This window comes from Tachypleus tridentatus, chromosome 10, assembly GCF_004210375.1.
Source record: "Tachypleus tridentatus isolate NWPU-2018 chromosome 10, ASM421037v1, whole genome shotgun sequence".
In the NCBI taxonomy this organism is placed as follows: Eukaryota; Metazoa; Arthropoda; class Merostomata; order Xiphosura; family Limulidae; genus Tachypleus; species Tachypleus tridentatus.
In genome coordinates this window covers 18,032,851-18,058,410 of record NC_134834.1, presented here as the reverse complement: position 1 = coordinate 18,058,410, position 25,560 = coordinate 18,032,851, and the positions used below count along the sequence as shown (strand labels likewise).

The 25,560-nt window shown below is 35.4% G+C and overlaps 2 protein-coding genes across 8 annotated transcripts in view; one reads left to right on the top strand and one right to left on the bottom strand.

Moving 5' to 3' along the window:
* The first annotated feature begins 3,158 nt into the window (after window positions 1–3,158).
* The window catches only part of LOC143228822 (DNA repair protein SWI5 homolog), a 76,931-nt gene continuing 54,529 nt past the window's right edge, over window positions 3,159–25,560 (top strand). For 3 of the 7 annotated variants that reach the window (XM_076460197.1, XM_076460191.1, XM_076460195.1), the window contains exons 1-2: window positions 3,159–3,357; window positions 5,430–5,524. In XM_076460197.1, the coding sequence (XP_076316312.1) occupies window positions 3,230–3,357; window positions 5,430–5,524 (223 nt within the window). In that variant the 5' untranslated portion in view covers window positions 3,159–3,229. The other 4 variants (XM_076460192.1, XM_076460194.1, XM_076460196.1 and 1 more) reach the window with 4 other exon arrangements.
* LOC143228821 (uncharacterized) lies at window positions 9,486–25,288 on the bottom strand. Its single transcript, XM_076460190.1, has 3 exons — window positions 24,326–25,288; window positions 18,555–19,434; window positions 9,486–14,564 (listed from the first exon to the last, which is right to left on the bottom strand). The coding sequence occupies exons 2-3, from the start codon at window positions 19,432–19,434 to the stop codon at window positions 14,044–14,046; spliced, it is 1,401 nt and encodes a 466-aa protein (XP_076316305.1). The 5' UTR covers window positions 24,326–25,288; the 3' UTR covers window positions 9,486–14,043.

Sequence of the window (25,560 nt, the reverse complement as noted above, 5' to 3'; positions counted from 1 at the left end):
CATCAAAAGTGTGAATTAGTCATCCTGTTTATACACTTGTTAACAACTTTATAACACTCCACCATCAAAAGTATGAATTAGTCATCCTGTTTATACACTTGTTAACAACTTTATAACACTCCACCATCAAAAGTATGAATTAGTCATCCATGTTTATACACTTGTTAACAACTTTATAACACTCCACCATCAAAAGTATGAATTAGTCATCCATGTTTATACACTTGTTAACAACTTTATAACACTCCACCATCAAAAGTATGAATTAGTCATCCCTGTTTATACACTTGTTAACAACTTTATAACACTCCACCATCAAAAGTGTGAATTAGTCATCCCTGTTTATACACTTGTTAACAACTTTATAACACTCCACCATCAAAAGTGTGAATTAGTCATCCCTGTTTATACACTTGTTAACAACTTTATAACACTCCACCATCAAAAGTATGAATTAGTCATCCATGTTTATACACTTGTTAACAACTTTATAACACTCCACCATCAAAAGTATGAATTAGTCATCCCTGTTTATACCTGTTTATACACTTGTTAACAACTTTATAACACTCCACCATCAAAAGTATGAATTAGTCATCCTGTTTATACACTTGTTAACAACTTTATAACACTCCACCATCAAAAGTATGAATTAGTCATCCTGTTTATACACTTGTTAACAACTTTATAACACTCCACCATCAAATGTGTGAATTAGTCATCCTGTTTATACACTTGTTAACAACTTTATAACACTCCACCATCAAAAGTATGAATTAGTCATCCTGTTTATACACTTGTTAACAACTTTATAACACTCCACCATCAAAAGTATGAATTAGTGAATTAGTCATCTTGTTTATACACTTGTTAACAACTTTATAACACTCCACCATCAAAAGTATGAATTAGTCATCCCTGTTTATACACTTGTTAACAACTTTATAACACTCCACCATCAAAAGTATGAATTAGTCATCCCTGTTTATACACTTGTTAACAACTTTATAACACTCCACCATCAAAAGTATGAATTAGTCATCCATGTTTATACACTTGTTAACAACTTTATAACACTCCACCATCAAAAGTATGAATTAGTCATCCATGTTTATACACTTGTTAACAACTTTATAACACTCCACCATCAAAAGTATGAATTAGTCATCCATGTTTATACACTTGTTAACAACTTTATAACACTCCACCATCAAAAGTATGAATTAGTCATCCTGTTTATACACTTGTTAACAACTTTATAACACTCCACCATCAAAAGTATGAATTAGTCATCCATGTTTATACACTTGTTAACAACTTTATAACACTCCACCATCAAAAGTATGAATTAGTCATCCCTGTTTATACACTTGTTAACAACTTTATAACACTCCACCATCAAAAGTATGAATTAGTCATCCATGTTTATACACTTGTTAACAACTTTATAACACTCCACCATCAAAAGTATGAATTAGTCATCCTGTTTATACACTTGTTAACAACTTTATAACACTCCACCATCAAAAGTATGAATTAGTCATCCTGTTTATACACTTGTTAACAACTTTATAACACTCCACCATCAAAAGTATGAATTAGTCATCCATGTTTATACACTTGTTAACAACTTTATAACACTCCACCATCAAAAGTATGAATTAGTCATCCATGTTTATACACTTGTTAACAACTTTATAACACTCCACCATCAAAAGTATGAATTAGTCATCCATGTTTATACACTTGTTAACAACTTTATAACACTCCACCATCAAAAGTATGAATTAGTCATCCCTGTTTATACACTTGTTAACAACTTTATAACACTCCACCATCAAAAGTATGAATTAGTCATCCCTGTTTATACACTTGTTAACAACTTTATAACACTCCACCATCAAAAGTATGAATTAGTCATCCTGTTTATACACTTGTTAACAACTTTATAACACTCCACCATCAAAAGTATGAATTAGTCATCCATACACTTGTTTTTATACACTTGTTGAACAACTTTATAACACTCCACCATCAAAAGTATGAATTAGTCATCCATGTTTATACACTTGTTAACAACTTTATAACACTCCACCATCAAAAGTATGAATTAGTCATCCTGTTTATACACTTGTTAACAACTTTATAACACTCCACCATCAAAAGTGTGAATTAGTCATCCTGTTTATACACTTGTTAACAACTTTATAACACTCCACCATCAAAAGTGTGAATTAGTCATCCTGTTTATACACTTGTTAACAACTTTATAACACTCCACCATCAAAAGTATGAATTAGTCATCCATGTTTATACACTTGTTAACAACTTTATAACACTCCACCATCAAAAGTATGAATTAGTCATCCTGTTTATACACTTGTTAACAACTTTATAACACTCCACCATCAAAAGTATGAATTAGTCATCCCTGTTTATACACTTGTTAACAACTTTATAACACTCCACCATCAAAAGTATGAATTAGTCATCCCTGTTTATACACTTGTTAACAACTTTATAACACTCCACCATCAAAAGTATGAATTAGTCATCCATGTTTATACATATACTAAAACAATTTTCATGATTAAAAAAATATTAATGTTAAACAAAGTTTTACAAAATCAAACAGAAATCTTATTCATAACTTTATAATTATAGTATTTTAACCTCTAATCTAAAACTTAAGATTTTCAATTTAATATTGTATAACTTGTTTAAACGACTTCCTTGTAAACATTTCAGGGGCATAAATTTGTAACCAGTCAAAAAGCTCTTCTATGTTAGAAAACAATTGACTCAGTGACCCTAATGAGGAGATGACCATTTTTTAAAATTATATTATTTTAATTGATAGTTTAGTATGTTTGTTACTTTAACAGCATAAGTGTAATTTTTACAAGAAGTTCAGTCTCACATTTTTATCCCGAGTTTATTTCTATTCTAAGCATCTTTTCCAGTCTACAACTTCCAAGCGCCCTCTACTGCTACATTTAGTATGAAATGAAGAATGAATGTTTCTGGGCATAAAGAATTAAACTGTGAATATACTTTGTAATGTCATGAACTTGGGCACAATTACAAGAAATAATATTTGTTTTATTACTATATTTCCTGTTTTTCATAAGACGTGATTTATGCATTAACAGACCTATACATGTCTGTCCAAGTGAAATGAGACAGAGCGTGAATTGGCTAAGATGATTCAACTTTTATTGCTCAGGTTATGAAATCAAATAACGAGAGTCCCAAACAAACTTCAGTTCTCACTGCCGAGGAAGTGAAAGAACGGATTTCGTTGTTGGAAAAGAGAAATCAGGAAATTGACCTGGAAATAGAATTACTTCAGTCACAGTAAGTTTCACTAATTTAAGAAGAAAAATTCTTTTCATTGTGGTCTGCATATATTGTTCATCTCTTTCAGGTACAATTTTAATATGTTCTGTTAACTTGTGACTGGAATGAATGTTTTTTGTAATTGGAATTTATGCTGAATTTTAAATGTAAATACAATTGTTGGAATATTCCTTTGATGTAGATTTATTTCTTTGAAAGATTAAACATTATAAAAAATATTTAGTGGCACTGGATAATGTACATAATGCACTTTAAGGCACGTGATGTTTTTAAAAAAATTCATTTTTAAGTGTTGTATCCTATGGTTTTAAAGTTTTCTTTAAAGTATGGGATCCTTTAGTTTTAAGATTTAATTTAAAGTATGGGTTAATAAAGGAGATGTTTGACCTAAGAAGGTCAAAACATTTTTCTGTATTTTATTTTAATTAAAGTTTTAATACCAATACCAGCCATTCAAGTGGGTTTCTTATCATCACAAATCAAGTCTCACTTTTAGATGTGTAATCCACCAGTTTTGTTTGGAGTCAGTTACTGTGTTTCATTAAACTAATGTGCAGTTAAGGTATTACAGATCAAAGTGTAATTCAATAGGAATGTAAGATTTTGATGTAAAAAGTTTTCTATAATTGTTTAAGTGATGTGTACATCAAGAACAAGACGTGTACTTCTTACATCCAGGTTGCAACAAACTAATGGTACTCTAAAGATACATGCAAGATTTGGATGTGTTGCACTTTTGTGAAATCTGATACAAGTACTTGGTTTGTAAACCAGGTAATTAATAAATAGACATTTAAACCATCAAAGTTTATTTTGTTTCTGTAGAACATTACAATAATAATGTTTTCTGAAGTCGTCTTCAGTGTTTGTTGATTTTCTACAATATTTCATAAAATTTGGATCGTTGTTAACCTGTTGACTGCCAAGTATTTCAGCTGCTACAACACAACTCTAATGCTTCTTCATTTTGTAACTTTTTTCGTGTCGCCATTTTGGATCGAAAGTGAAACAGTTTGTAAGTAGGTCAAATGCATGCATGGTGCTGACATCTAGCGTTGAAGTTAGGTATTATTGAGAACGAATTAAGTCGTCCGTGGCACTGTGTTACTGATCGGCTTGGACGAGTTATCTTGTCTACGGCACTGAACAGGTTAAAACTGGCCCTGTTTGTTAGAGGATGTCACATATCTTGGACATTTAGAAGCCAACAGTTAGTCAAAATACGAGAAATATGATAATAAACAATAAGGTTTAACATTCAGTGGAGTTATTTAACCTGTAAATTGGTGATTGAATTCTGTCATTCATTACAGATAGTTGTCGCATATTACATTATATATAGTAACTGTAATACTATTTGTCTTTAACAATACACTGTAAAGAAGTTACTGAACAAAATTGAATAAAATCACTCATTTTATATGCAAGGTACATCAGTGACCTCGTGGTAGTTAGTGGGATTTTTATGTCTCGTGCTTTATTAACAAGGATGCCAACAAGTGTATAAAGATTCAGCGTTTACGGTGTAACTCAATAGACTAAAAAATGTGTTTGTGTGTTTAAAAATAAACCCAACTTTACAGTTTTAATAAAAACTAACATTAAGTTTACATCACAATACCTGCAATTTTCTATGAAATGTAAGGGGAGGCAAATGTTCCCCTCTTCCTGCTTCCTATTGGTGCCCATGGTTACTAGGGACTCTAACCAGGAAAATTGTGGACCCACAAGTAATTTTATGTATGAACAGCTTTAAAAAAAATGGTTTTAAAAAACAGGTAGGGCTCAGGTGAACCCACACTGGAATAATAATTTTAGGGTTAAATTTGTTGTCTTTTGACAGGTATTGATATTTAAAATCTTTTCTAATTTCTGTTGTTAGGATAAGCTGTAATTAATATATTGACTTCAAAGTTATAAATATGATACAAGAAATTGCACCATTAATTTTTGGTATATAATTTTTTTACTTAAACAGTTCATATTTTGAAATTGATATTGATAGAAAAATTCACCAAATATTGAAGTTTTAAATTACTTATGATCATCTTAATCTCTGATTCATTTAGGGGATTTAAAGTAGAGGAGTTACAATGGCACATTGACAAGCTTCATGAATACAATGAAATTAAAGATGCAGCTCAATGCGTATTAGGTCGACTTGGTGAGTTTCTGTTGCCTTCTATAGTTTTATTGGTTTTTTTTTATGTTGAATGCTTGTTTAAAATATCGCAATCACATGTTTGTAAATTATACTCTGATTAGCTTTCATCCAACTAATTAAAAACTGCTATATTGGCGTAATGTTTATATAAGTACAGACAGCTTTACTATTCCCAGCAGTAGTGTGGTGAATGCACTGATGGCTCCCAGCATAAAAATTTTACATGAGTGTGTAGGAATCAACATATTATATGATGAAGGATTTTCAGTTCAACGGATTGGGGCAAATTTTCATGTTTCTATAGAAGCTGTGTGAAAACTCGTATAGAGTACGTTAAAATTTTGTATTAATGGAAAAGACTGTCTAGGTAGAAAGAACAAAATTTGAAAACAATATATTGGATTACTCAGGATGCAAGTTTTATGCATGATACACAATAACCCAATAGAGATCTTGCCAGATCTAGAAAAGTATAATGTATATTAGAGTGAAGTGGCCTCTTATGTATATGTAACTGCTCAAAAACTACTTTGGAGTAATGACTCAATAAAATGGCTAAAATGGAAATCAGGCTTCAAACAAGGAAATAAATAAAGCCACATGAAGGTACTTTTTACAGATGAATTCAAAGTAGAATTGTATAACATTAGTTGTTTGTTTGTTAGAGAGGAAACTGTATCACAGTCAATATAGAACAAACTAGGACACCAGTGAAACTGTAGACTGCATTTCAGACAGTGTTATTTGAGATCTACACAAAATTGATGTCACCCCAACTGCTGGTAGGTACAAACAGGTTCTCCAATGTCGATTCATTAGGAACTAGACCTATTGACCCAGCATGGAACAAATAGTTAGAAGACAAATGAATTAATGTGGAAATGCAAACCAAATAGCTTGGCTGAAATGTTGAAAACAATACAGAACATTTGGAAGAATATTTCACATGTGTGCAACTTTAAACTTATAGTGGTATAGAAACAATGTGCTACTTTATTTAGGGCAAATACTAATGTATTTTACAACTTTTGTAGTAGTTTACGTGATTAACAATTTAGTTACAATTACTCATAGTTTGTGACCCCTCTAGACTATATGTATCACCCATGCAACTCGATAGTTCTTCCCACTACCTTACGTTTTTTTATATTTCTCTCTTTTCATATTTGAAATCAAACTCGGTTTTGTAAAACTTTTTTAACCCTTTCACTGTTCAGGTAAGGTAGAAAACCATACCTCACTATAAGTAAAAAACAAAAAGACTGTTTGTTTAATATATGAAATCATTATAATGACCTTTGTGTAGGCCTGGTGGTGCGAGGAGTGGGGTGGAAGCTTGTTGCGTCTGAGACGACTCTCGCTGACCGCTGACCGTAGCATAAAACTAACAAGCAGGACTTGTGTGTGCATTTTAGATGTGGTATTGCATATCTTTCTTATCTCGTGCACGAACAAAGTGTTGGTCGTGAATAAAGTGACTGTTACACTTAACCTTTATAAATTTGAAACTACTGTATAAAGGCGTAATATTTACACTATACATACATTTATCTCTCCTGTGTGTAAGCGTCTGGGTTGAAATCGATGGGTGGGTGGTACAGTCAAAGATTAGGGAGAATATTAAACGGCGTTGGTAAAAACTTAAACATCACATGGACCGGTGAAAGGGTTCATTTTAAAGTTACTAGTTCAAATATTTATTAATAATTTGATATTGTGGTATCAAACTAAAGCAGTATATTACGTCACACAAACTTTACTTGTTAATAAGACCAAGATGAGATTTACTTGTTAATAATTATCAAATTCCGTTTAACAGCAGTAAATTTGACTCAAAAATTAATTTACAACAAAAGATGTTTAATAGTTGCTGTACAATATTTTTGTGAAAAACATTATTCATATATTTTAGCCTCGTTAGATGGCGTGACAATCAAGGAAGTACACGAAAGATACGGTTTGAGTATGGATGATTAGTGTTATTTATGACGAAGTTTAATGAATATTTTTAAGTTATGAAAATTTTATTTCTGGTTGCTTGTTTTTTGAATAAAAAATACACATGCCATAAACGTCTATGAGTTGTGGGATATCGTCTTCAGAAGTACAAGAGTATAATGATATTACGTAATTACATACTTAGATCGCAAGATAAAGTGACGTTCAGTAATTAATAGACTATTTGTTGTTGTTTTGTTTTTTCTTTTTACTTTTTCACTTGAATATGAGAGGTGAGGCCTTGTGATAAGGGTTCTTTTCTTGTAGTCGGTAGGATCGAAACCCCTCCCCAATCATGTTCACCTTTTCAGCAATGGAGGCATTATAATGTTAGGGTCGATCCCACTGACACATCAAGATGATAATCAAAACATTATCCGAATTTTTTTCAAAGATATGACCTGAATTTTACACTTGTTTATTCAGTCCTTTGAAGGACCTGACATGATCTAGTGTTTACGATATTTGCCCTTTCAGCTGTGGGGAGTTATAATTCCTTGGTCGATCTCTTATTCTTTGGTAAAAGAAAAGTCCAGTAATTTGACGGTAGATGGTGTTGATTAGCTGTCTTCCTTCTAGTCTGGCACTTATAGATTAGGGATAGCTAGTGCAGATATCCCTTGTGTAACACTGTGAAATATTCAAAACAATTTGACCAATCTGTGGGTATCCACTTTTGATATTCTGATAAAAATCCACACACACACTCACACACAGGTATAATATAAATGGTAAATATATCATGCGCGTACATAAATATCGTTTCAACCCAATGGATGGCGCCACATAACGACTGTCAGGCACGTGACAGTTTTTAAAGGTAAAATATATATTTTAAAAAGCATAACGTCAAAAAGTAAACAAAGGTTATTTAAAAATAGTAAATTTTAAAATGAAGTAGGTGTCGCTCTAAAAAATTAAGAAATAATAATTAAAAATACGATCATATATGTGTATAATGTTATCCCCATGTTTGGTCCACAAATAAGTATATAGAGCTTCCAAAGGAGGGGTTAGATTTGTAATTGTGATTTTAATTCTTGTATTTTCATAGATGAATAAAACCTGAACAGTTAAATGGAGAAAACATTTTACAATGCCAACCAAAGTAGAGATTGAACATCGCTTTAAAATCAATCCAACTAATATCAGTTTACTTGTCTGTGTAGTTTGTATCGTGGCATTTTTTGTTTGAAACACTTCATATAACAGTGGTTCCTATTTTTTGTTAAAACTAATTTCATAATTATTAAATCCAAGAAACTAATTGTAAAGATTTCTTACTATAATTATTCATATGACATTAGAACAGGTTGAGGTTTTGAATGTACACGCATCAGGTGTCTTCCACCTTCCCTTTAGGTCTTCAATGACGTAGTAGACAGTTGGAGATGCTTTGTTATATCATCACTTGTCGTTAGTCGATAATAGTGTTATTGTTTTGTTTGTTTGTTTTGTTTTTTTGGAATTTCGCACAAAGCTACTCGAGGGCTATCTGTGCTAGCCGTCCCTAATTTAGCAGTGTAAGACTAGAGGGAAGGCAGCTGGTCATCACCACCCACCGCCAACTCTTGGGCTACTCTTTTTACCAACGAATAGTGGGATTGACCGTAACATTATAACGCCCCCACGGCTGGGAGGGCGAGCATGTTTGGCGCGACTCGGGCGCGAACACGCGACCCTCAGATTACGAAGCGTACGCCTTAACGCGCTAGGCCATGCCGGGCCCAGTGTTATTGTTACAAGTACCGTTGTTGACTGGTGACGGTCTGTATTACTGCTGTAATATAAATAATGTCATTGACCTGTGATAGTTGATGTTACAATATTAATTAATGTAAATTATTTGTTGTAATAATAATGCTTTGAAACAACAATAATTTTTGTTGTTATTTTAATTGTTCACCACCAGTCTTTACTCGTAGTTTTATCTCATGTGGATTCATCATAAACTTTGATCTGTTTTTTATAATACTGTTAAGTTTTATTTAAAATGTTGGGTTAACACAATCTTTATACAATAAATGTTTTCTAAATAAGGTTTCCATTTCAAAACCTAATTTTATTTAAACTTTTCTAATGGACAATGTCCTATAACCTTTTAAGTTCACTTTGAAAGACCTGGCATGGCCACGTGTTTGGAGTGCTTGACTCGCAAACTTAAGAGTTGCAGGTTTGAATCTGTTTCCCACCAAATATGTTCATCCTTTCAGCTATGGGGGCATTATAATGTGACGGTCAATCCCCAGCATTCATTGGTAAAAGAGTAGCCCAAAAGTGGCATTGGTAGTGATGACTAGCTGTCTTCCTTCTCGTGCAGATAGTCCTCGTATAGCTTTGAGAGAAAATCGAATCCAATAAATTCACTCTGAATAACGTTTGGAAGGTTTCACTACAAAAAAACGCCTCTACTTTCTTCTCTCAGCACCATCCCTAACTTTGAACCGATAGAGGGAAGAGAGCTAGCCAATAACATTCACTACTCTTGCATGACCAAACAGAGAGAGCCGACTTTTAAAATGTTCTCACAACTCCCACATTGTAGTAGTTTGATTGTCAACAACACTCGAGCCGCAATTATTGGATTCACTATTTAGGCTTGCTAACCTGACCCACCTCTCAAAGTAATTATCTTCAAGACCACAAGGAATTTTGATCTTGTATAATGTTTGGTTTTGTGAGCAACACATAAATGTAATGCCCAACATTTAGCACATTCACAATTTACAGATTATGTAAGCCTAACAATCCTTTGAACACTTAATTATTCACAGTAAACACCACTTAGTTTTAATCTTTCTTGAACTTCAACTCAGTAACAACTTGAACTGTTGATGATTTGGTAATGAGAAATCTAAAATACATACAGGCTTTCTGGACACGCTGTCCTCTGTTGTCATTGAAATATTTTTTTTTCTTTACTAAAAAGTGTGTATTAAGAACTAAGAAACAAAACCTAAACCAAACCAACATCATCTTAACCAATGAGGATGTAGATCATGAAAAATTCATTGTAAATATTTTATTTTTTCTCATCAAATCACAGTTGGCGATCTTTGGCATAGAGTAAATTACAACAACTTAGAAAACGTAAAAAAATTATATAAATAAATTTTATTTTCGTAATCAGAGTTTCGGAAACAACTTGCAAAAAATCGCATACATAATTGGAATATTTCAGTACGGTAACTAAACCCATACTTAAGGTTTGGGATACTAGTGTATTGGAGAAATACGGTATGCAATAATGAAAATACAAAAAACATGGAATATGTTAGAAAATAAACCATATGTAAATTATGATTAGAAAAGAGCCTAATTATACAGTGAATATTTGGATTTAACATACAAAAACAATTGCGATAAGTTATTGAAATTAAAGGTGCTTAAATGGCCATTAGCTTATTTATCAACCAGTAAGATGTTTTGCTATAAATTATCTTTCTGTTGCTAACTGTTGAGCAAATCTGACACTGACTATAAGAGCAATGTGTTACACTTAAAGAAATGACTGAATCAGAGAATGGTATGTGTATAACACATAAACTGTCTTATTGTATGTGTACTACAGCTAACCTGTATCTAACTGTCCATGTGTAACACCTGAACCCGTGTCTTGTCATGTGTTCCACTCACAAGCTATGCCTGTCAGGGTATCTAACTTGATAGAACTTTAGTGAAACATGTAATAAGAATTACGTTAAATGTTTAGAGTGACACCTGGTGTTGTTCAATGACAAAGCAGTAGAAATAATATGTCAAATAATGCATTTTCTAGAGTCTTAATGGCTAAACAGCTAGTTTCTAAAGTAGAACTGTTCACTGTAGGGAGAACAAGCAACTGGTAACATATGGTGCCCAGAGTGCTACTTTAATCAAATAGAGGGATCAAAACACGCAGTAGTGTGTTGTGCGGCCAAAACAACCTACAGGACACACTGTGTTATAGGAGTTTAGCAATTTTCCACTTTCTCTATCTCGAAGTGTGGTAATCCAAACTATTACATATATTCAGTGTATTCAAGTGGGCCCTTGCTTGCTTCACATATCAAATTTCAAAATATCCGTTAATATTTGCACCAAATATAAAATATCCAGTTTTGATTGAGTTTCGTTTTTTTTTCCTCTTCACATTTTACAAAAAAATGCATTTAACATTCGTAATTTTTTTTTCAAACTTGGTACACTGAGATATCTTCACAACCCACAATTAAGTATTAAATTTGGTCTAAATAAAAGGCACGTGCAAAGTTATTCAACCAAAACCATTCAATTTGAACCATAATTTTAGCACACACCTACACAAAAAGTCACGTAAGCTATTGGTCTAAACGTTTCGCTACAGTTTCACTTAAGAGCAAGGTGGGTCTTCTTCTTTTTAAAGTTTGTAGTAATGACGGCCGATTAACAGCAGCAAAACTATGGGTTTGAAGCATATGCAAATACACTAGTATTGGTTAGGCCAGGAAAACTAATTAGTAGTTTATAGCTAAAGTTTTTAAAAGAATCACACAGGTGAACGGTTATTATTCTTTGTCAACTTTTAAACTCAAATTTGCTTAAGTTTATGAAATTCTCCTAATTAAAGAGCGTTTAACGTCACGAGAGAGCGCAAATAATGATGCTTGATACTATTGCATACTGGAGATGACAAGAAGCTTTTAATCCAAATTCCATGGCGTTACTATAAGTAACGTTTTTAACACGTTTTTTTATGAAGGAAAACCGCCACTATATATTTTAAAGAATCTTATTGGTTCTTTAACATAAAGATCTGTTCCGAATGATAGAGTTGCGATCCTAAAGCTAATGTTAGTTACTGTTGACTGTTACGTTGTTGTATTTTGTTGGTGTATATTGATAAAGTCGTGATATCTAATAAATACCGTACGCGTTAAAAACACGCGGCCAAAAAATCTTACATAGGCCTCGCATTTTGTTTTGCCCACCATCACGCCATAAGTTGAATAAAAACGCAGTCTAGGTAACTAATAAACAAGTATTTGCTGTAATATGTTTTTGAATTGACAGAGTATATATAATTCAATCAAAGCTGGAAGTGTAGAGCATATTCTGTTGCATATCGCGGAATCGAACCTAGAATCTTCTGGTAAGTAAGCTAACCACCTGGCCTTCCTCAGGATAGAAGCCAAAAAGTCGTCCACCACAAAACCTCAAATTGGTGGAACACGCTGAAGATTCAACTCTAATACCATAAACTTTTTTGTTTGGCATACAAACTGACACTTTTTGCAATAGAAAGATCAAATAATTTGATAATATTCGTCATGTGTTTAAGACAATATCTAAAATTAGTATTTTTATCTGTCTTTATAAACGTCTGTAACTTAATATCTTGTTTAAGAAATCGTTATTTTGAATTTCGCGCAAAGCTACATGAGGGCTATCTGCGCTAGCCGTCCATAATTTAGCAGAGTAAGATAAGAGTGAAGGCAGCTAGTCATCACCACCCACCGCCAACTCTTGGGCTACTTTTTTTACCAACGAATAGTGGGATTGACCGTAACATTATAACGCCCTCTACGGCTGAAAGGACGAATATCTTTGCTGCGACGGTGATTCGAACCCACCACTCTCGGGTTACGAATCGAGTGACTTAACCAACTGGCAATGCCGGGCCTGAGAAATCATTTACGGTCACAAACCGTTGAAGAAACACACGTTTTAAAAGTTACTTAGGGCGTGACCTTTATAAACAGAGAAACAAAAATAACGATTACGTAAATATTTTTGTATATAATAAATAAACTTGTATAATAATTACACGAACCAGTTCGTTGTATTACTGTTGATCAAATATTAACGATTAAACGATTGTTCGTGTGTAATTGTCTTTGGTTTTCCCGCTATTGTTAAATTCTGCATTGGAGATCTGATGAACCACGTACGTAAACGTTAAATAATAAATTTAAGTCAGTATGTAACAATAAGTATTTTAACCGAGTCTACATCAGAATCGCTCGTCAAATGGTGAAGAAAGCTGATTAGAAAGTTATCTTTCAGTATATTAATAATGGAAACTTAGGTCTTAAGGATAAGAAGCAAAGATTGTTGTTACAGTCGAATAAACAAATACATATAAATTACAACAAAACAGGATCTGTTACGTAATTTAAATCTTTAGGTTGAACCTCGGACGATTCTCGGATGACTCTTGGTTGTAAAATCGTGAACCAATCACTGTGTGCAAAAGCCTGCGATGAAACAGGATCTGTCAGGTAACTTAAGACTTTAGGTTGAACCTCGGACGGTTTGCGGATGACTCTTGGTTGTAAAATCGTGAACCAATCACTGTGTGCAAAAGCTGCGATGAAACAGGATCTGTCAGGTAACTTGAAGTTGAACTATGGACTTGGATGACTCTTGGTTGTAAAACCGTGAACCAATCATGTTTGAAGCTTTTTCAGTTCTATGGTGAATCCGTCAGTGACGTCAGTTTGATGAAAATCACGACACCTGTTGGTAACGGCAGCGAATCTGTCAGTGAACGTATACGTTGATTAGAATATTCCCGGTAAAAGCTGATATCTTGATATGTGACAGTATGCTTCCCAAAAACGCCCATACTTCCGACGACATTTGTCTTCGTCACGAGAACTCCGATGAATTAACAAGACTAGAAGAAAGAGGAAGTAGGCGTAGGGAAGCAAACTGTCAAATGTTGCAGGAAGTTCCCACCAGAGTGCAGCAAGAAGTTCAAACACGTAATTGATGTGTCGACTTAAGCCCCAAAAGCCAGAGGCTAAGAGCAGACTCCTTTGGGGTTTCCCCTGGGAGTCCACGTAGGTGGCTCGCACCAACCTCGCTGGCTTTCCCCACGTGTAACACTTTCCGTCTGTTTCCCGAGCAATTTTTCTTTGGTAATCAGCCCAGTAGTTTAAACCCACCATTATGAGACCTGTGACAAATATGGCCGCGGCCAGTTCCACGTTAATAGAGGGCGCATTTTCCACCATGTACATGCTTGTTAGAGTATAAAACGTGGGCACGAAAACTATACATCCCCAGCAGATATAGAAACCTGTTTGGAAATAAAATGGGAAAAAAATGAGTTATTTGGAACGTAAATGTTGTTAATTAATTAACATATAAACTTCCTGAATACCGAGCCTCGGCATCGCCAGGTGGTTAAGGTACTCGACTCATAATCTGAGAGTCGCGGGTTCGAATCCCTGTCACACTTAACATGCCCGTCATTTTAACTGTGGTATGTTATAACGTAACGGTTAATCCCAACAAGAGTTGGCGGTGGGTGGTGATGACTAGCTGCCTTCTCTCTAGTCTTACACTCCAAAATTAGAGACGACTAGCGCAGATGGCCCTTGACTAGCTTTGCGCAAAATTCAAAATAAACAAATTCCTAAATACCGATCAATGATCTGGGCTTTTGGTTATTTCAAAAATAGCATAAGATCAACTTAGAATAATTTTACAAAAACGTCTACTTAAAATAAAACTCTGGAATATTATTACCCCAAAAAAAAAAAGATACAGTACAGAGAGACAGTTGAATTTAAAACATCAAAATGAAATAATGGTTCAGTGTAAACCTCCAAACTAAAAACATCAAAATGAAAAATTGTCCATAATGCACGAGTATCCTACTGAAAGTAAAAATAGGTGATTAGGGCGCTTGACTTGCCATCTGATGGTTCCAAGTTTGAGTCCCTGTCCCAGCAAACATGTTCTCGCTTTCAGGCGTTGGAGCGTTATTAAGTGATGGTTATTCCTACTGTTCGTTGGTACAAAAGTGGCCTAAGAGTTTGCGGCAGGTAGTTTATTGCTAAACTATGGACGGCTAGCGCGGATAGCCCTAGTGTAGCTTGCGTGAAATGCAAACCAAACTCAAAGTATGAATAAAGTTATTAGTAATGTAAGAGTACAAACAAAAATAATTAATATTGGACATTATCAGCTTCACAGTTTGAAGATGTGCTGTGCACTTTATCAAACCTTTATGGATAGCTCATTGGGCTTTGTACTTAATAACAACAAACATACCTCATATCCCTTTCTCATTGTAAGTAGCCATGTAATCCAGTCTCCCTTTAAAGTTAGAAAAGTTCAATTACAATGGTTAAATTATTTTTTTAATCTTGTTTAGTACTGATTAATGTAACATAATGTTTAGGGACAACAATGGATCTCTTGGTCCATGTTGGTTGTCCCATCCTCAAAGCTAAACTAAAACATTTAAATAGCTAAATTAAAAACATTTGAAGCAAGCCATTTTCATTCATGTATCTGTCGAGCTATCTTTAAACTCTCTTATTTCCTGCCTCCACAACATCTGAAGACAACCCATTCATTCCATAGACCAACCATCCTGTTTGAAAAATAAAATTCTTTCAGTTGAAGATGACTTCTACCTTGCCCAAATCTATATTTGTGTCCCCTGGTTCTATAATTCTCACTGTTTATGTTTCAGTTTCTTTTACAATGTTAGATGTTTCAATTAAATTCCCTCTAACAATTGTTTTTTTTAAGGATGTTAATATCTCCTCATAAAACAACCCCTCTATCTAAGGTACCCTCCTAGTTACCCTCTTCTGAACCCTTTCTAACAATCCAATGTCTTTACTAAGCTAAGGAGCCCAAAATCGAACACAATATTCCAAATATGGCCTAACCAGTGACCTATACAATGAAATTACAACCTCTTTAGTGCTGTGTTCAGTATTTCTGTTGATATAACCTAAAATCCCTTTTGCCTTACCACCAACAGCAGCACATTGCTTGGATGGCTTCAGAAACTGATCAGTCATTATACCAAGATCATTTTCTTTCATGACACTGTTACAGTTATTCCCATCCAACTTGTAATTCAAATTACGATGGTCCACATGCATTATATTGTATTTATTATAATTAAAACCCAGCTACCTTTTATTTGTCCAACTCAATAAATGATATAAATCCTTTTAAAGTAGCAGCATCCTCTCACAGTCATCAACACCTTAATATCATCAGAAGATTTAAGTAGTTATTGACCAATCTTTCATGTATGTTGTTTATGTAAATCAAAATAAGCAATGGTCCTAAGACTTTTGAGGTACATCACTTGTAACATTTGTCCAGTTTGATTGAACTCCATTAATAACAACCTGCTACTTTCTACCATCAAGCCACTCTTCTATCCAATAAGTTAACCACACCTATAAATGTAAGTTTATTTATAAGCCTTTTATGTGGTATTTAGTTAAATGCTTTTGAAAATCCATATGTAACAAACCTACACATTTGTCCTCTTCTACATAAGTAGTAACATTTTCAAATCATGTTAAAAGGTTTGTGAGGAACGATTTCCCCTTATTAAAACCATGTTCACCATCTGATACAATTCTAAACTTTATGATATTATTTTGCAGAATATCTTTTATCAGACTTTCCATAACTTTCCCCACAACTGATTTAAGACTAATACACCGATAATTTTTGGAATAACGTCTATTACCTCTGTTGAAGATGGGAGTGACATTAGCTAATTTCCAATCTGTTGGTACTTGTCCACTGTTGAAGAAAACAATAAACCGATTTCGTTTGTGTTTGAATTTCACAAAAGGCTACACGAGAGCTATCTGCACTAGTCGCCCTTAATTTTGAAATAATATGTTAGAGGTAAGGTAGCTGATAAACAACATTCACCTCTTGGAGTACCTTAACTGTATAGTGGGATTAACCAACACGTTATAACGTCTCACATGTAAAAGGACGAACATGTTCAGTGACGGGATTCGAACCCTATACTCATGAACAGTAAATACAAACTCCTTAACTTGAATTATTTAATATTAAAATAAGCTTGAAATAGATACTCTTTAAATGTGTTTCATTCATTAAAGAAAAGTTTATGTGAAAAACATAAAAATACAACAAATCTTCAAACTTTTTTACATGAAGTAAGAAAATTATGAGTGAAATTCGGTGAGTGTTAATACTCTATTATTAAGTATAATCTGGTATTATAAATAAAACAAACAAAAACTGTTACGTGGCACGTTATAAGAACACTTCAATTTTGAGTTATTTCGTTCTGGACTTTGTTTTGAATTTCGCGCAAAGCTACACGAGGGTTATCTGCGCTAGCCGTCCCTAATTAAAGACAGTTAGTCATCACCACCTACCGCCGACTCTTGGGCTACTCTTTTACCAACGAATAGTGGGATTGACCGTCACATTATAACGCACCCACGGCTGACAAAGCGAATATGTTTGGTGCAACGGGTATTCGAACCCGCGACCCTCAGATTGTGAGTCGAGTGCCTTTAACCACCAGGCCATGCCAGATCTGATTTTATTGAAAAGCAGCATAAATTCAACATCTTCAGGCCATCATACCAAAAGTCATACACAAAAGAAATTGAAAGCACAAAATTGTTTTAACCTAATTTTGCTGAATTATCAAGTAATAATACACCTTTTGTACAGTTAAACTTATGCATATCGCTATGTCTTCTTTTTTAGTCGTTTTTACATTATATATATATATATAGCTATATATCAAGACGGATTTTGGCAGTTAAGCGTAGCTCTCAATCAATCAAGTTAAACAATTGGTGCATACTAAAGGAAACACCTTTCTCTGTCTCTGGGATAGTCGAGCTTGTACAAGCAGAAAGACTGGGGTCGAGAGGAAAAGCGTCAAGGAGAATCCTCTGGTTGACATGAAGAAGGTGCTTCTTCCTCCTCTTCACATCAAGCTTGGTTTGATGAAGAATTTCTCAGACTTCAAATGCTGCTAAGCTCCATCTTTGTCGGACTCTACTGATTTTGAGGAGCTTCTTACCTTAAAGGTGTGTTAGTTAAGCTTTCTGACTACTTCTGTTTCATTTTCTCCATTCCCACCTCAACTTCTTCCCTCAAACCTTGGAGCAGTTTAGTCTTCACTTTGTCTATTTCTTCCCGACTTCCTTTGCATCCTCAAGGCAATCCAAGTTAAACTTGTAGGACACCAAGATGGAAACTTGTTTACATTAACATGAAAATAAATAAAAGATTAGATATTACTCACCTGCATGGTCAACGATGATGTCTATTGTTTTCATGTAACCATCTTCCCACCAAAAGAACTTAGCTATATAGACGGTCTGAAGAATACTGGTTACAGCCATGGCCCAGTTCCATCCACTGTGTTCTACCTGAGCTTTCCAGAAGAGAAGAACTTCTAGTTGCCATAGCAACATACCAAACCTACAGTTCGTCCACATCTTCAGGTCAAACCAGCGACCCAGGCGGGGATAAAGTTCAAGGCCCCAGTAAAAATCAAACACGGGATTACCAGAGGAACCGAATTCCCCAGGAGAAGGGGATATTAGACCTTTTACTAGCAAAACTATACACACGAGGAATCCAAATAATACCAGTGCCCCTGTAAATGGAACCATTTTCTTATACCAGTACCAAGCGGACGTGATTTCAGAGAAATCACCTAACACATGGCGATAGCTCAACAAGGTCACAAAAACCAACAAGGACAGCAAATAATATTTAAAACCCGAATTTACGTATTCTGGACAAAAACCGTTGGATGTCGGAGGACCTAAGTATCTTCTCCCCCCAAGAAAGAGTAACGACAATCCAGCCCATGCTGCTAAGCCCAACACGACTGCCCAGACCTCTACATCTCCAACACCAGCCAAAGTCCAAGCATCTCTCCAGAACGTAGGAAAGTCTCCCGACAGATTTGTCACAGCATTGCTACCTCTTTCAACAACAAGGTAAACAATACATACCACGGTGTTTGGTATCAGTGTCATCAGTAATATGGGGAAAAGAGTTTGTCGTAATATCTTTTCGTACCAGCTCTTTGTCTCAGAGGAACCTTTGGATTGGCTGTCACGTGGAATCCCGTGAATAGCATCTCCTTTGGCTCTTGTTTCAGAATTAGCCATCTGTTAGGTTAAAAGAAAAATGTCTCACCAGTCACATAAAAAGTTTAAATATTCGCGATTTAGACTAATTGGGGATACTGAAAAGTTAATTATTCTTAATGAGTCAGAATTGTTGTGTGTGTGTGTTTCTCTGAACCTTGCCCTTTCTTCATAATAACAAGAAACCACTTAGTAATTTCCGATTGACAGTTAAAGGTTTTCTATATATTTGTGTTCCTTTATCCAATCGTTATGCCCATGACTGTTAATATATGTGCGGCTTGAGCCCTTTAGCGTTGCTTACAGAGAACCAACCCTTTGTTTAAAATGTCTTAAAAAGAATAACTTGTTGCCCCCTTCCCCCTTCAATAGTTCTAAATTAGGGGTGGGGTCAGCACTTCCTCTAGATTTTACGGAATATTTTTTTTTTTCCTTTACACCAGTTACTCAGGCAACGTGCACTACAGTACTTTTTTGTTCTGGTGCTTAGTGTCTAGTGCTTAGGAGACGCTTGACTTAAATCTGGGGGTAGCGGGTTCGAATCTCCGTCCCACCAAACGTGCTTGCCCTTTCAGCTGTAGGGTGCGTTATAATGTGACAGTCAGTCGACCCCACTATTCACTGATATAAGAGTAGTAGCTCGAGAGTTGGTGGTGAGTGGTGTTGACTATCTGCCTAACCACTAGTCTTTCATCGGTGAATTAGGGAAGGCTAGCGCAGATGGTTCTCCTAACGTTTTGTGCACAATTCAAGCCAAGCCGGCCAGACATGGCCAGGTGGGTTATGGCGTTCGACTCGTAATCCAAGGGTCACGGGTTCGAATCCCTGTCGCACCAAACATGCTCGCCCTTTCAGCTGTGGGAATGTTATAATGTGATGGTCAATCCCACTATTTGTTGGTAAAAGAGTAGCCCAAGAGTTGGGGGTGGGTGGTGATGACTAGTTGCCTTCCCTCTAGTCTTACACTGCTAAATTAGGGACGGCTAGCGCAGATAGCCCTCATGTAGCTTTGCGCGAAATTCAAAACAGACAATCAAGCCAAGCCAAGCTATATTGCGTGACGATTTGTGGCGAACGTTAGTGAATTGTGATAAAACCTGTACCTACAGTCTCTGAGTGACTGTCTAACGAAATTGTAAAAGATCCATCAGAATCCGTTTTAAAGCTGGTTTCGCATGCAGAAATACAGCAATTACTCGGTTCAAAGCTGCACTCAACTGATGAAAGATAATGACTGTAGAGCCTCATTTATATTTGTATTTCCAGATAACTTTAGAAGAGCAGTCCGTACAAAATATTCAAATGACTCTGAGAGGGATCTTCGCTTGCATTTAAAGCTTATATAACAATTTTTCATTGTTGGATGTCGCACAAACCAAAAAGGAATCATCTACGCTGAAGTTCCTAACTCTGAAGTGAGAAACTAGAAGGAATGCAATCCTCCGACAACTCTTGTCAGACCGAATAAGTGATGTGACTCTTACAACGCACTCAGTGCAACTTTTCATTTATTAAACTCTTTTTGGCGATAACAAGGCACGAACGACTAGACCTTAGATCTACAGTCCAGCACGCTAACGACTGTACCATATGCCTGGTCACAACGAGCCGAGGAATAAAAAATTATATATTCGCGATCAACTTTATAACTTTAGTATTTTTTTATTTGTTTTGAATTTCGCACGAAGCTACACGACGCCTTCCTGTTGTAGCCGTCCCTAATTTAGCAGAGTAAAACTAGAGGGAAGGCAACTGTTCATCACCACCTTCCGCAAACTTTTGGGCTACTCTTTTACCAACGAATAGCGGGAATTGACCATCACATTATAACGCCCCCAAGGCTAAAACGACAAGCAGGTTTGGTATGTCAAGGGTTCGAACCCACGACTCTCAGATTACGAGTCGAGCGGCTTAACCACCTGGCCATATTAAATAATCATGGATCATTTGGGGTATGATGTGACTGTTTTTTGGGGCGATTCTCCCATTAAATACTTTTGAAAATAAAACACAATACTAATAATGATATTGTTTTATATATATATATATATAAAACTAAAGAGTTTTAAGATTCACTTTAAATAAATAGAAAAGGACAGATTGAGTGTCACCGACCTGAAATATAGCATTGCGTTTACTTTCAATGTCCAGTGACAAAAATGATCACCTGTTCTTGTTTATTTATTCAAGTCGTAATGGTTTATGTAATAACCATGTTGACTGAAAGCAAGCACGTGGAACTGTATAAAAGCCACGTTGGTTTCTCTCATTGTAGCCGCATTTCCACAGTTGTTTTAAAGTTTGCCCTTGATACAGTACTGTTACGCCCTAACCTAAGAATTAAGATTACCAAATCGTTGTTTTTCCCTTAACGCCCTTGTCTTGTAGGAACCTTGCTGGTTTTCACCCGTCACTTCTTATTAATATTTATGACATCTCATTATATCGATTCAACATTTTATAAACACTAATCTACCCCCTCGTGACTCATAAATATCCATAATATACGATTGTTTGTTTTTTGAATTTCGCGCAAAGCTACTCGAGGGCTATCTGTGCTAGCCGTCCCTAATTTGGCAGTGTAAGACTAGAGGGAAGGCAGCTAGTCATCGCCACCCACCGCTAACTTTTGCGCTACTCTTTCACCAACGAATAGTGGGATTGACCGTCACATTATAACGCCCCCACGGCTGAAAGGGCGAGCATGTTTGGTGCGACCGGGATTAGAACCCGCGACCTTCGGACTACGAGTTGAACGCCTTAACACGCTTTGCCATGCCGGGCCCACAATATACGAATGAAATCCTTCTATTAACATCAGATACTTCCATACCTACCGCACGTTGGCCAAATATTGGTTTATTTCTTTAAAATTTCACGCAAAACTACACGAGACCTGTTTGCGCTAGCTTTCCCTAACTTAGTAGTGTAAGACTAGAGGGAAAGTAGCTGGTCATCACCACCCAACTCCAGCTCTTGGGCTACTCTTTTTACCAACGAATGATGGGATTGGCCGTAACATTATGACTTCCCCGCAGATGAAAAGGCGAGCATATTTGGTGAGTGGGGGATTCGAACCCGCGACTCTCAACCTGCTAGTCGAGCACTCTAACTACCTGATCATGCCGAGCTGAGGACCAAGGAACACAAAATGTTATACTGGGTTTAAAAACCCAGAAATCTACTTGTAGATGAATCTCATGAAACGGGTCTTTATGACTGTTCATTGTCTGCCACTGTTTTATTTTCTACAGTTCTACATACTGCAGTTATGGCGAAAAGAACAAAGTGCTTGAGAAAATCACCTGGTTACATATGTTTAAAGTGTGGAGTTTGTTCTTTATCTACAGGCATAAATTCAGTTACGTGTCCACAAATTATAATACTCTAATTTACGTCGACCCGTGTCTGAACATATTTTTACAAATATAATGCAGTTAGAATTTATATAAAATGAAAATATTTTAATACATATAAATACAGTAAGAATTTATATGAAAGTGAAAATATTTTAATACATATGAATACAGTGGCTTATATCAAAGTAAAAATCTTTTATACATATGAATACAGTGGCTTATATGAAAGTAAAATCTTTTAATACATATGAATACAGTGGCTTATATCAAAGTAAAAATCTTTTAATACATATGAATACAGTGACTTATATTAAAGTAAAAATATTTTAATACATACGAATACAGTGACTTATATCACAGTAAAAATATTTTAATACATACGAATACAGTGACTTATATCACAGTAAAAATATTTTAATACATACGAATACAGTGTCTTATATCACAGTAAAAATATTTTAATACATATGAATACAGTGACTTATATCACAGTAAAAAAATTTTAATACACAGTAAAATATTTAAATACATATGAATACAGTGACTTATATCACAGTAAAAATATTTAAATACATATGAATACAGTGACTTATATCACAGTAAAAATATTTTAATACATACGAATACAGTGACTTATATCACAGTAAAAATATTATAATACATATGAATATAATTAATTTATATCACAGTAAAAATATTTAAATACATATGAATACAGTGACTTATGCCATAAAAGATGCATTTTCCACATATTCATGATATGCACACGAAGAAACTTTTACACATCTGTACTAACGTTAAATAAACTATTCAGAACTAATGAAACAATGAACTGACAGTGCTAAGAACAAATATCAGTTCGTAAGTTCTACTCAAGGTTGTAGTTACGTAAATAACAAAACAGTTCCAATTATAAGTCGTGTATCAAACAAAAAGTAGTCAATTGTTTCGAAATGTGGCAACACAAACCAAACTCTTGGTAAATAAACTTTTAATTGTACCATTCGTAAGCCTTCCAGTTTCTACGAAACTTGCTATAGTTTATGGAACGAACTCATATTTCCGCCCACATATCTCAAGGCCGCCTAATGGTTATTTTAGTATAGAGAGTATATTTAAATATAGTACTGTATATTATGCTGATGCGTACAAGTCAATCAAAGAATCTCATTTCTGAGCATCTTACTGCGCATCAACCAACATTTATATTTTTATTTGTTGATCTGCGCCCTAAAATTGTATTTTTTTTTCGTTTGTTACAATACTTACATTTCCGCCCCCGTAGGTTTCGCAGAATGTGATTACGTCATGTTATCTACCACTTTTCTGCAGACTAAAGCAAACTACAATATCATGAGGGTGGGAACCAAGATATACCTCGATTAATACTCTGAAGGATCTCAGAATTTCTACGTAAAATTCACAAGACTGAACCTAAATCTGGTATTAGTACCACACAAAAAATACACTAGTTAAAGAGATTTACAGTTTAATGTTTTTTAAAATTGTGTTCTTTTACGATTATGTTTTTTAAACTCCTGGAGAAATCTTACCTTTGTGGATATTTTCTTACTCTATTCGTTCTTAAGTTTACATTTGCTTCTTGAAGTGTAGTAGTGTCCAGACAGCAGCACTTGTGAATATCTCACAAAAGAGAACAGAACTGGCTGTATGTTATCGTACAGATGTGCACGCGCGCACGCGAGGAATGGTGGGTGATAATAAGGATGTCGGCGAAAGCTTTCCACGTATGTTTTGTGTAATGGCTCCCAGAAGCAGATGGTTCATTTGGAACACAGATGCTGTTTGCGAGTGATCTGCTCTGGTTTCCTGGCAAACTAGACGATATAATCAGTCTTGTATCCGGATCTCCCGCCTTCTCTGAAGTTTTAACTGTGGGCAACTGATCCGTTTTGTTTGTTTCTTTGTTTTTGAATTTCGCGCAAAGCTACACGAGGGCTCTCTGCACTAGCTGTCCCTAATTTAGCAGTGTAAGACTAAAGGGAAAGCAGCTAGTCATCACCACCCACCGCCAACTCCTGGGCTACTCTTTTACCAACGACTAGTGGCACTAGTCGTGACATTATAATGCCCCCACGGCTACAAAGACGAGCATCTTTGGTGTTTCGGTAATTCGAACCCGCGACCTTTGGATTACGAGTCGAGTGCTTTAATCACACAGCCATGCCGGTCGGCGACAGGACGCGACTGTGACAGAGATTTGGGCGATTCTAGAGGTTAGATTAAATTACGCCCTTGCAATTTAAAAATACCGTCAGGATGATTACATAAATTAGTAATATTAAATGTTTGTTTTATTGACGCTTTGTTGTTTTGGTTGTTGTTGTTTTTTTACGAAACCAGCGAAATTCACTTTCCGTGACAACATGTACGTGCATCTGAATTATTCCTCGTGTGTTCTGCGATTCGTGGCCGCGGCATGGCCAGGTGGTTAAAGCCCTCCACTCGTAATCCTGGGGTCGCGTGTTCGAATCCCCGTCACACCAAACATGCTTGCCCTTTCAACCGTGGGAGCGTTATAATGTGACAGTCAATCCCACTATTCGTTGGTAAAAAGAGTAGCCCAAGAGTTGGCGGTGGGTGGTGATGACTAGCTGCCTTTCCTCTAGTCTTACACTGCTAAGTTAGGAGCGGCTAGCGCAGATAGCCCTCGAGTAGCTTTGCGCGAAATTCAAAAACAAAACAAACATCTTAAAAAAAACTTTTCAGAAATGTTCTGATCACGTGAGAGATAATTTGAACAATGCGTCTCGGTTGGATGGCCACA

What these genes read in the sequence shown, in the direction of transcription:
- LOC143228821 (XM_076460190.1), bottom strand. Translation starts at nt 19,434, where the DNA reads ATGGCTAATTCTGAAACAAGAGCCAAAGGAGATGCTATTCACGGGATT. An exon ending in CATCATCGTTGACCATGCAG is followed by an intron (nt 14,565 to 18,554) that starts GTGAGTAATATC and finishes ATTTCCAAACAG; the next exon opens with GTTTCTATATCTGCTGGGGA.